Source organism: Pseudonaja textilis, chromosome 4 (assembly GCF_049901715.1).
Source record: "Pseudonaja textilis isolate UNSWEBS1 chromosome 4, rPseTex1.2, whole genome shotgun sequence".
In the NCBI taxonomy this organism is placed as follows: domain Eukaryota; kingdom Metazoa; phylum Chordata; class Lepidosauria; order Squamata; family Elapidae; genus Pseudonaja; species Pseudonaja textilis.
In genome coordinates, this window is record NC_141993.1 from 10,232,453 (window position 1) to 10,244,956 (window position 12,504).

The following is a 12,504-nucleotide window of genomic DNA, read 5'->3' on the forward strand; positions in this document are numbered from 1 at the left end:
CTGGTTTGTGTTGTTTTTTACTGTTTATAATTTAAATGGCATTTCCTCCTTCTTGTACTGTTTGTGTGGGAGTTTTTTGTCTCCAGTCAAGGATATTTGGAGCTTGGAAGCAAAGTGAAGGAATACAAGGGGCTTCACCTGTTTTTTTGTGACTGTGTTTATTTTGTATCCCACCCAATTCCAGCAACTGTTCCTTATGTTTTAGCCTCCAGTCTCCTAATCACCTTTGTTGCTCTTCTCTGCACTCTTTCTCAACATCTCTTTTACATCGTAGTGACCAAAACTGGATGCAGTATTCCAAGTGTGGCCTTACCAAGACTTTATAGAGTGGTATTAATACTTCACGTGATCTCGATTCTATCCCTCCGTTAATGCAGCCTAGAACTGTCTTGGCTTTTTTAGCAGGTGCCCCATTAGATCAATAGCAGACCCTAGTAAAATTAACTATCAATGACATTTTAGGGGCACCCATATCATGACGAAGATTGGATAGGCTGAATTTAGGTAATTCACGTTTTTGAGAATTAGAGAACCGTTCACTCTTTCTCATCCCATAACTCTTAAAAACAGAATCAGGAACTCGTTTTAGCTTAAGAGAGTCAGCCATAAAGCAACAGATTCACATTTCAATAGCATGGCAAATTGTAGGTAAGATTTAAACTGCAACCTTAAAGTGAAACTACGCCCAAGGGAAAAGCTTTTCTCAAATCCTAGTCTGGAAAAATCCTTGAATGGACACAGGGTGAGAAAGAGGAAGAAAAAGGAAGTGACCAAAAAGCTTAATGCTTAAATTTGTCTTAAATTAAGGCAAATTTAAGAGAGCATAAACGAAATGTGGGACAGCTTCTGTGGAAGAAAAAACATTACAATGTAATTCCACAGATGTTTCATGGATTTCCATATAGCGACAGGCATATATCTCATTTTGGTCCCTGTTTTCTGTGCAGTTCTGGGATTATTTTTATTTTGCAGTTTTTAAAAAAATATGCACTTATGGAAGAAGTCTCAAAAATATAAAGATATTAGTAGACCTCTGCAAGTCAACAGAAACATACATGGATTGGGTCTGTTTGTACGATCTCAGTTCTGGGCATAATCATGTATCCATCAATACAACAATAATGAGGACGCCATTTTCCAGGGGCTGGATAATCCCATCTTCTAAAAATATTGACAACACTGACCTCACAATGGAAGAGCAGTGTCAACCCAAACATTTCCAGATCATATTTAAAATTTATGGCTTGGGTATTGTTTAAACAGCATAGTAATTGTGAAAACTAAGCATATATAAATATCCCTCTTACAATTGGATATGTGTTTTACGGACTCACCTGTGAAGAGTACGATATCTCCAGGAAAGATGGTAAGTGATAAAAAAGCTGCTGCTCTCCACAACACAACCTTCTGTCTCACGTCTGACTGATCGGCAACAACAACTGTGGCTAAGGGGACTTTGCAGGATGCGTTAGTTCCCATCTTGATTTCTTTGATATGGCAAGGATGTAGCACTACAACCAAGACAGAGAACTTCCGGCCTTTCTCAACACAATCCTTAAGCAATGACAGCTTCTTCTGAGCTTTCTCAATTCCTGGGATCCTTGTTTTTTCAGTTATTTTAACCGGGTGAAGAGGAGAGCATGCTAATTTGATTCTTTTGGGTAGCTGCTGATCTCCAAAAGTAAAGTGGGAAGTCGTCGCGTTATCATCAGATGCTTGAGTTCTTTCAGCATGGTGGTCTTCTGGAGAACATAGTTGTCTTTTCTGTTGGGGTTTAAGGTCCCATCCTTTGTTATTAACAGGTGAAGATTCAGGACTACATTTTTTGAAATTTGAGTTATCTTGACCTGAGTTATCTGAATCAAAGAGTTCTATGGAACAATCAGAGTTGGCTTCAGAGTTTGTGTCAACTTTCTTAACAGCCATCTTAACACCTTCATTTGATTTAAGTAGAGGTTCTCCATCTGTTGTGTCTTCCCTACAGGGCAGGGCCAATTCTACTCCTTCCCCTGCTATAGGTTTATTTTCCATTTCATTCTGTCCTACGGCATACTGTCCAGAACAGAGAGCCACTTGGCTTAAAGTCAGAACGCTAAGGAATTCATTATCGGTCGATAGGTCAAGATTTGAAGGTCCATCCGGCAGGTTTCCAGGTTTCGACTCATCTGCTTTTTCTGAACATGTTTTCAGATAGTGACTCAGGAGTAGATTTTTACCCTGAGGTTCACACTGAAGGGAGGGTAGATTGTGATTATCTACCACACAATTTTTTAAGTCCTTCACCTCAAGAAGCAAGGGAGAATTATCAAGATGGTTATTTATGATACAACTAGCATTTCCTTCAGTATAATCCTTTTTGCTTTGTTGACATACACAGTGCCTTTTCTGGTTCCCTCTGCTTATATCACTGTCAGGTGACTCACCCGGGACCTTCTTTTTATGGCTGAAGGACTTGACACATCCAACTGATGTTGCTCCATCGGTCATAAAGGCATCAACCAAGCCACCTCTTTTTTCAAAGTTTACTGGGAAGTGATCTTTGGAATTGACAAATAAAACAGCATCATTTGCACTCTCATGCTCAAGAGCGCTGAAGTTTGCGCTACAAAGGTTAAAACTGTCATTGGTAAATGAAAGGTGTAATTCTCTCCATGGTTTCTCATTAACCAAAGAACTATTCTCTTCTTTGAGGTTGCTTGGAGCAGTTGAAAGAATGGGTGCACCGAAGAACATGTGAATTTGAGGTCTCCTGGACATTTTGTTTTCCTTGCAGGATTTGGATTATGGGAAACATGTATAATGTGTTCTACACAACAGTTCGTTTTGTAAATAGTGCCTAAAACATAATCTTTACTCATTCATAGCTTTTCAAACAATTCATTCACAGATTTTTATGATCTGTCATAAAATACTCAAGAAACAAATTCCATCCAGGGAGTTTTGGGGAAATGCACAATAATAATAAATATTCATAAAAATATTCAAAATTGATTTCATCAACAGATTAAAAACACTGAATTTATAGTCCTCTTGGAGTTCGCATTCTGTGTATTTAAAAATTCATTTTATGTTATACTTTATATTTTGAAAATCTCAGAGCATAAGAGTGAACAATGGTCATTCTACCATTTTATTCTTTAATTTACTGTCAAAAGCTCCTCCTAAAACCTTGATCCCTATCAGTATAGGCAAAGAAAAAGGTGACATTTTTCCAAAGTATACACAAAACATTGTTGTTTTTAAAAATGATAAAATAGCCAACATTGTTCAATAACATGAAATGAACAAGTCAAAGATGAAAATTTCCAAATTAGATTTCTCTGTCGAAGTGGGATCGACCATTTTTCACCTTCCTGGAATCTTCAAGATTTGTGTTACATTACAAAGTGCAAAAAGTTGATTTCTTGCATCAGCAATTTTTGAATATTATGGCAAAATATACTTTGGTAAAGCTTGGGAGTCAGGAATCCAACATCTCTGGCAGGAATCTCAGAAGTTTTGCTCTATTGCAAAGAACTGAAAAACATACAAAAATTCTATTCAGCATTTTGATAACAATCTCCAGTTGTCTTCTAAAATAGGAGTTCAGTAGCATACACTAATCCAGTGAGCTCCTATGCTAAAAATTGCACGTATGCCAGCACGCACTCATGTGCCAGCACCCAGAATGCAATGCGTTCCCCCCCCTTACCTGCACTGTAGCTGACAGCTGATTTTTCGGCCTCCCAAAGGCTTGGAAAAAGCCTCTGCAAGGCTTTTCAGGCCAAATTATAGGCCCGTTTCTGGTATTACAGGAAGTGATGAAATGGGCCTATAATTGGTCCTGAAAAGCCTTGCAGAGGCCTTTTCCAAGCCTCTGAGAGGCAAAAAAAAAAGGCCTCAAATCAACCGAAAAAAAATCAGCTGTGAGGCACGTGCATGCGCAGTGAGGTAAGTTTGCCTGAGGCTCCCGTGCCAGCACAAATGGCTCTGTGTGCCACTTATGGCACGTGTGCCAGAGGTTCGCCATCACGGCACTAATCTCTTCCCCAATATAGGCAAAAATGTTGAATGTTGATGCTTATCTGACCATTAGAGGTCACCATGTCTTCAGAAATCTCCATGAGATGTGCATGCATATTTTTTTTACACTTACTCCAGTTGTGCTGTTGCAGAAAATTACAGCATCATCCAACCATAATGAAGAACTTGATCACTTACCTCCAGTTTCAAGAGTTAAATAATTTAAAGCACTAAGATATAAATCCTTTTAAGGTAATTTGAATCATAATCGCTATTTCAAGCAAAATGTCCTGAACTTTGGACATCGGAAACACGTTTTTTTTTCATTCTGCTTTTGTAAGCAGCATTTATAAAATATTAAAAGTAAAAAAAAAAAATGGGGGAAAAGATTTCCAGAAATATTTTATGTTCACACTACCTGATTGCATACAAATAAAAACAATGTTTAAGGATTTCCAATAGGCCTCTCTTAAAACTGCTTATAGTCATTAATTAAATGCAGGCGAAAAAGATGAAGAGAGCAATGCTGGGAACTTTGTGTTGTTTGCATGGGAAAACCTTAGAGCCAACTTACACTATTTCTGTAACCATTTAAATTTTGGTAAAATATAGTCTTGTTATAAGAAATGGCCAGGAGTCTTTGCTGGATGACTGAGTGGGATGGTTGACAATTGATATCTAGACCCAAAGGTGCTTTTCCAAAAAAAAAAAAAAAATGAACTTTCTTGTTTTTTTTCCTTGAAAATCTTTCACTTCTCATTCAAGAAGCTTCTTCCATTCTGAACTGAATTTTGGATGAGAAGTGAAACGTTTTCAAGGAAGAAAAAAAAACCCAAGTAAGTCTAGTTGCCTTTTTATTGCACCTTTGGGTCAACCATGACCTGGATGATGGAAAATGTCCATAGACACTGAAACCTAGAATATTTTATCACTACAGTATACAGGAAGTATTGTAATAAGCTAGAAGAGGTAAGAATAGAAGGTGACCTATAGAAACCTACAGCTCCCACCAAACACCACCTGATGGCAACACTGGTCAGTTATAAGCCACCTCCAACAAAATTCTGAAAACTATGCAATCTATCCTGTTTCTGTTTATTTTATTGAGATTATCATTTTAATACAAATGAAAATAAAGGTAGTAGGAAAGTAGGGAATGGGAAGAAAGGGAAAAGAAAGGTGTAGGATAATGGGGAAGAAAAAAAAAAGATATTGACTTCCAATGTTTTTCAGTGCAATAAAGTACAGTATGAAATCACTACAAACATTTGTAGATTAACGAAACCAAATAAACCAAGGATGGAATTAATAGATGAGAATTCGAGGATCAAGTAAAAGAAAAAATAATTGAGAAACTCTTTAAGTTCAATGAAGGATAGTTTGAGCTAACAATTTTTAATGCTTAATTGTTTAAATAAAATTTGTAGGAGTTAAGTCGGTTTGATTGAGCTCCAACATGTATATTCTGTATTATAATTCTAGGAAAATTCCACAAACAGTTGTGTATCAGCAGTAGTCAAGCACAGATTAAAGGTTATGCTATGTTTAACAAGAGAGATGATGAAATTTTAGGTACTGACCTACTATCAGCAAGATGGAATTTACTCTCTGTGGGGAGAGTTCAAAAGTAAAAAAGGAATAACAAAAGTAAACATCTCAGGGAAAAAAAATAAATGAAATTCCATTCCATCCTTGTTCGTAGATAAATTATATGTACTAGTAAAAGGGGGATATTTTACTTTAGACTGCTGTTTTGGGTGAATACTGATTATATTCCAGATAGCATTTATCTCTGATCCATCTGAAGAAACAGGATGACTGAGTCCAAAGAGCAGTTGTTACTGTAGTTTTGGACTTCTACACGAAGAACATCATAATTTGAAATTTTCTATTCATAGATTTGAGGGCGGGGGATCAAATACAATATCTTAAACTTAGCACAAATTTGTCCCTGGACAGATCATCACAAAGCCAAGAATAATGTTGAATAATGACTGCAGTATTACCGATAACTCTAATAATGACCATCTAAATGTGCCCCCTTCTGTTTAGGACATTTATTAGAAAGAAAAGAAGGGATGAAAGAAAGTAGGGTTTTGGTCCAGTGTCCAGCTCTGCAATTTCCAAACAGCTTTGAAGATCCTGAGAGTTAAAGTCAAGTTTGGGATGATATCATTCACCAGCATTTCTTTCTTGAATTTTAATTATGGCCTGGACCTGCTCAAGAGGAACATCCATCCAAAGCTTAACGTCACTAAAGTTGATTGTCATTTTATTTTATTTTTTGTTCATAAGTGGAGCAGCCAGAAGCTCAGAAACACAAATAATTGAACTCCCTCACAAATTTAAACTATTCCAATTATTTATATCCCCACTATTCCAAAGACAGGCCTCTTGAAGCTGGCTTACAAGTACCATCAATAGATATAAATAATATTACAAATAAAAAAACGTGACCACCATTTTCTCTCGAAAATGGTGGTCATGGAGTCCCCAAAGCCCAGTCTATGGACCGGCACTGGGTCGTAGCATGCCAGAAACTGGGCCGTGCAAACAAGTGAAATCCCATCTGCGGGATGCAGGCAGCACACAAAACCACGCCCCGTCCGGTCCACGGAAAAATCTCTCTCCACGGAACCGATCCCTGGTGCTCAAAAGGTTGAGGAACGTTGCCCTAAAACAGGGGTCTCCAACCATGGCAACTTTAAGCCTTGGCAGACTTCAACTCCCAGAATTCCCCAGCCAGCTGGCTGGGGAATTCTGGGAGTTGAAATCTGCCAAGGCTTAAAGTTGCCATGGTTGGAGACCCCTGCCCTAGGAAGACACAGATGCCAGACCAAGTGAAGCCATTCTGAACTTAAACTTCCCTTCTCCTGGTTTAAAAAAATCAGAATTTTGAAAGAATGTAATTTATTGCTATCCCTCCAAATTTCCTTTGATAAACAGCTCTCCCAACAACTGGGTGACTTTCACTCCACATGTAAACATGGCCCGCAACTTCTCAAGAATCTGAAATCAACCTCGTTCTTTGATAAGGATCATGCTTCAAGTTCTATGGAAGGCCTCAGTATCTCTTTTAAGTTCGTAAAGTTGACGGTGGAGCAGAATATATGCTCAAACTCTACTCCCAATAAACTGGAGGAGGAGGAGAAGGAGCAGGAGGAGGAGGATTGCTGAAGTATACTTTTGCTTTGCAAACAGCAGACAAACCAGAACAATGTTGGGTGAATCAGGCCAAGAGAGGCCAAAATTGGGGTCCTTAAAGCCAGACTAGGTGACGAAGAACAGGGAGAAATTAGGAGGGATTTGTTCCCATTGCAACAGGATGCGAAACTAGAGTCACCAGTCTACCCAAATCTCTTCTACCATATGCAGTTCACCAACTGCATAATGATCAAAATCAGTACTATGATTTCTGACTCTTCTAAGGTGAAGCCTAAACTCATTGTTAAGCCTACTTCAGTAGGCTTAACAATAAGTTTAGTCTTTCAAAGGAAGGTGGGGAACAATTGTACGCCCCAGCCCTACCTGGCCTCCAGCTCCCAATCATGTCTGGCTAAAAAGAAAAGGTGGCCTCTAACCTGGTTTGATCACTATGCTTAGGAAGCCTCCATCCTCCAGGGGAGGGCTTGACGGCTTTGCTGCGGTGAGCCAACAAGGACAAGGGTTGTGCAGGCACGCTGCTGCAGCACTGGTCAAACAATTTGCTCAAGTTCTTTGATAAAATCAACCGAAAGAAATCTGGATAATTGCAGCTATGAGAGGCCTAACCTGGGTTTCTTCACATACATCCTTGTTGGTCATTTCATCCCTGGACAGGAATTATTTGCCTAGTTACTTCTATAGACCACACGTACATACATGTAGCCTTGGAGAAAGATAGTCTGAAGGTCAAAGTAGATATGCAACTGAGAGTAGCCAGAGGAGGCCACGTTTCATACAAAGGGATGACCAGTACACAGGATCCACCACCATTAACCTGAAAGCCCAGTTCCCTTCTGGGGGATTTTACTGATTATCTAATTAACTAATATCCTGGCTTTCTACTCAGGTCTAATCTGGCAGGATTGATTTAATGGACCCCAAAAGTATTCTTGACAATGAATATGCCATATAGCGTGCCTGGCGAAAGTTATTGTTATTATTAAAGGAATGTTTTACCAATAGCCAAGACGAGATATTTGGGGTGTGTGTGTGTAATGACATTTGAGGCACCACCCTGTTGGTTTTGGCATTGTTCAGTTCCTTGTGAATTTGTGTCTATGTCTGTGGAATCTTGGGACTTGCCTATTATTATTATCATCATCATCATGTCATCATATCATCATCTCTTATTTTTTCTTCTTCCTACTTCCTCCGCTGGTTTTAATTGCCAGTTTAGGCCAGGAGTCCCCAAACTTTGCAACTCTGAAGTCCACAAAGTTGCCAAGTTTGGAGACCTTTGGTTTAGCCTACAGCCTTGGCATGTCTTGGTGTGGGTGTGAGTGGGTGTCTTATTAATTCTGATTAAATCTGCCCCTGCTTTGGTTTTTAGACTAAGGTACAGCCAAGCTAGATATTGCCACCTGTTCAGAATCCCCTTAGCTCGTTTCTGCATCTCCCTGGTGGCTTAATGGCCACCTGAAACTCTAACTTACATTTTGATCGTGCAATACAGTTTTTTTTTTAAAGTTAATGTTACTGAATGGGGGGAAAATATCTGCCACTCACATGTCCTGGTTGGAAATGAAAAGGTACATTTCCATTAGCACAGTTAATTATTACACCATTTCTCAATATGTTCCCCATATGGGCAGCCAATAGAACATTACCTCTTTATCTGTAAAGTGGTCAGAGTCTTATTGATGGGTCAACGATCTATTAAAATCCAACTAGTTGCATCAGCAGCTTTTGAGCTTTGCTAGGAACTGCAACCAATTGTTGAAACTGCTCTTACCACACTATTTGAACGCATGAAAGCAAGGAAGAGACCCGGAGAAAAAAGAACTTGCATAAGCATGTTAATAAGATGAGGGATTTGTACGTGCAATTTTTGATCATCTGTTATTGTTTGGGCAATGCTGCATAGTATGTTTCTGTACTAGGGCTATACGTGTTTCGAAAATGATTCTGAACACAAGTTCTGGAATACATTCAGATGCCTACCATGGAACAGCTCTTTAAAGTGGATTTAAAGATCTTTTTTCCCCCCAGGTTTCCTGAATAGAGAAAGGCCAGTCTGTGCACTCTTCCCATTCCAGATTCATTCTTATGAATCCTTTCTGAAACATGCCCAGCCCTCTAGGATTTAAACAACCAAGTCTTAATGTTGTGGGATTCAACACAGTTCAAGAGCATATGCAAAAAGAGGAGGAGGTCAAAGAACATGAGGCAGATCCAGAAGATGGAGAGATCACATCAAAGATCACATCACACTCTACAACAGGGCTGTCAAACTCCCAGGTGTGTCATATGCTGGCCATGACCACACCCGGTTTATTGAAGGAGGAAAAGCCCCAATACGACATGTGACGATGCCGTGAGTTTGACACCCCTGCCCCACAACAACATCAATTAACAATGGATGAAGCTGCCAGAAGGGCAAGAGTCCAAACTTTGCATCTCCTGAGGAGGAGGAGCAGAGGTAGAAGCAGAAGCAGAGGAGGAGGTGGAGGAGCAGGAGGAGGAAAAGAAGAAGAGGAAGTGGAAGAGAAAGAAGGAGGAGGTGGTGGTGGAAGAGAAAGAAGAGGAGGAAGAAGAAGAGGAGGAGGAGGAAGAGGAAGAAGAGAAGAAAGAAGATGAGGAGGAGGAAGAGGAAGAAGAGAAGAAAGAAGATGAGGAGGAGGAAGAGGAAGAAGAGGAAGAGGAAGGAGGAGGAAGAAAAAGAAGAATAAGAAGAGGAGGAGAGGAAGAGGAGGAGAAGAAGTAGAATAAGAAGAGGAGGAAGAAGGAGGAGGAGGAGGAGGGGAGGAGGGAGGAGGAGGAGAGGAGGAAGAAAAAGAAGACGAGGAGGAGGAGGAGGAGGAGGAGGAGGAGGAGGAGGAGAAGAAGAAGAAGAAGAAGAAGAAGAAGAAGAAGAAGAAGAAGAAGAAGAAGAAGAAGAAGAAGAAGAAGAAGAAGAAGAAGAAGAAGAAGAAGAAGAAGAAGAAGAAGAAGAAGAAGAAGACTTAACGCAACTTTTATTTTTCTGCAACTATGATTCCAGATCACTTCTCTTAATGGCCTGAATTACACCTTAGAGTCTGAACTGTAAACTATATTTTACTAACCATAAGGCCGGGCTCACACATTGTAATTATACAGAATTACATTATTCAGAACTGTAACTTAGCACCAGGGATATTAGCGTTCACGCCAACTGGTGTTACTATACAGGAAGAAGGGAGTTAGGTTTGAAATGGGCAGGTTACCACAAGCCACTGCAAAATCTGCAGCGATCTCAAAATCAAGTTAATCGTAATTTCTTAGAACAGATAAGGATAGGCATCACATTAGATAACTGTGCTCTTAAGCACATGTATGCTGAACACCTGGGTGCCATAATAATAATAATAATGAAGACCTGAGTCACCTTGGCTATCAAGTGGGGAGCTACAGCTAAAATACAGCTAGGATATTTCCAGTTTCTGACTGAAAAAGATCAGCAAGGGGCAGATTTTATAGACTAACCAGCCGTTTAGTGAGAGGTTCTAGCTTATCAATAAACGTGCAGCTCACGCAGCTTAAATTTAAGAGGCAAAAGTACAAAGTGCATTTTTAAAATTAAGCTTGCTTTGCAACGGTATCATTATTCAAGTTTAATTTTCAATTTGGTGTTTCATAAAAAAGCTACATGAGGACATTCACGTAATAAGCTGGAGATCCTTAAGGTTCTTGCTCAGGTGTACCGTGCTCACCTATGGGAATAGATATTTGGGCCAGTCTCACTTGATTGCACTTTAAAGCTTTACTTTATCTGGTTTCAAGTGACAGCAAAACTGAATCTTCAGAAAAACTGGGGACAAAGTCCTAGATCAATGGAAGAACTGCTGCTTAAAGGAATTCTGAGGTTCAGTTCCTGACATTTTCTGCATAATCTCCCATGTCGGTAACTTTTAACTGGGTGAAACAGCTCATTAAAGGGCAAAACCTTTTTCAACCAACGTATCTCACACAGTGCTAACTTTACAGAATGCCAGAGACCTGTGACTCCCATGGAAATGAAATTCTGATGTTCCTTGACATCAACCCACGAGTCTTTCTGGGGACGCCTAGGAAGCTTGCAAGTTTTGTTTTGTTTTTTAATCAATGGGGATCACATGACCAGGCTGATGGCAGGAGCTCAGATTTGGACTTGCAGTTTCTTTCCTGGGAAGCTCGCAAGGAGAAAGCCAACAGGGACCTTGTGTTCTGACCAAGGCTTCCTGAGACTGTAATTAAGCACACGCTTAGTCCAAACAACTGTTGCTTTATTTAAGCGCTGGGAATGATGTGCATTCCCAGCCCATAATGAGTCTCTGTCTCTCGAGATAAGCACCCACCTTTCTCTCCTTTGAATTGCTGCCAACAACTGAAATGCCAAATTGACTGTAAAAAACCAACCGAAGTACAAAAGTCCACACAGAGCTTCAAGGTTTAATCCGAACAGAGTGAACGACTTTGCTTCCTGCAAAGGTTTCTTCACCTTTGCCTGTCCTTTATACCAGTGGTCCCCAACCTTTTTTGTGCCACGGCCCGGTACCGGCATCACAAAATCATCCGCGGCCCGGTACCGGCATCAGCACGCATGGCAAGGCGATCCGAGCGACCGGCCAGCCAGCCGTCCTCCGCTTCTCCCCGCCACCTTCAACACCTCCTTTGTACCTGTGTCGATGGGCTTCACGACGGCTTTGGGACGGTCGCTCGGCTCGCCTTGCCATGCGTGCTGAAAGAATCCTCGCGCCTTAGTTTTGTTTGAAGCCGCCCCCCCCCCTCGATGAAACTAAGGCGCGAGGATTCTTTCAGCACCCAAACGCCGCTTTCTACCCAGAAAAGCTCACCAGAAGCACTTTTTCATCAAAACAAGATGGCGGTGCCCAGCAAACCGGCGGCCCAGTAGAAATTGTTCCACGGACCAGTACCGGTCCGGGGACTGGTGGTTGGGGACCCCTGCTTTATAACTTAGGGGAATGGCAATCACTTCCAAGCCTTACTTCTGAGTCACCCCTTTTGTCTTAGCTGCTCTTGCCTTCTAGCAGCTCTGCGCACACACGCACTGGGAACAGGCTCCCCTTGCTCCTCTGCTTCGCTGCTGCCAGACTCTGGAGGCTCCGAAGTCAGCAAATAACTCTCAGATGGTCCTGGCCCCATCTCTGCATCGGACGCAGGACCCTCATCCGAGTCCTCCCCAGACTCCCGGACTGGTCCCGTTGTTCCCCACTGTCCCACTGCCATCTTCACTGGCTGCCAGCAAACCACAACACCTTGCAGGAAGCCAATGGACCATGGATTGTCTGGTCTACAAGAAAATACCACATAGCATAACCAGATTTGACCCTGAAAAAT

The 12,504-nt window shown here is 40.9% G+C and overlaps 1 protein-coding gene across 5 annotated transcripts in view; it reads right to left on the reverse strand.

The window, feature by feature from the left end:
- The window catches only part of SHLD2 (shieldin complex subunit 2), a 117,661-nt gene that overhangs the window by 91,931 nt on the left and 13,226 nt on the right, over positions 1–12,504 (reverse strand). For 3 of the 5 annotated variants that reach the window (XM_087932205.1, XM_087932207.1, XM_087932206.1), the window contains exon 2: positions 1,335–3,516. In XM_087932205.1, coding sequence (XP_087788331.1) covers positions 1,335–2,757 — 1,423 coding nt within the window. In that variant the 5' untranslated portion in view covers positions 2,758–3,516. Of the gene's footprint in view, positions 1–1,334; positions 3,517–7,530; positions 7,567–8,813; positions 8,923–12,504 lie in introns of those variants that run through there. The other 2 variants (XM_087932204.1, XM_087932208.1) reach the window with 2 other exon arrangements.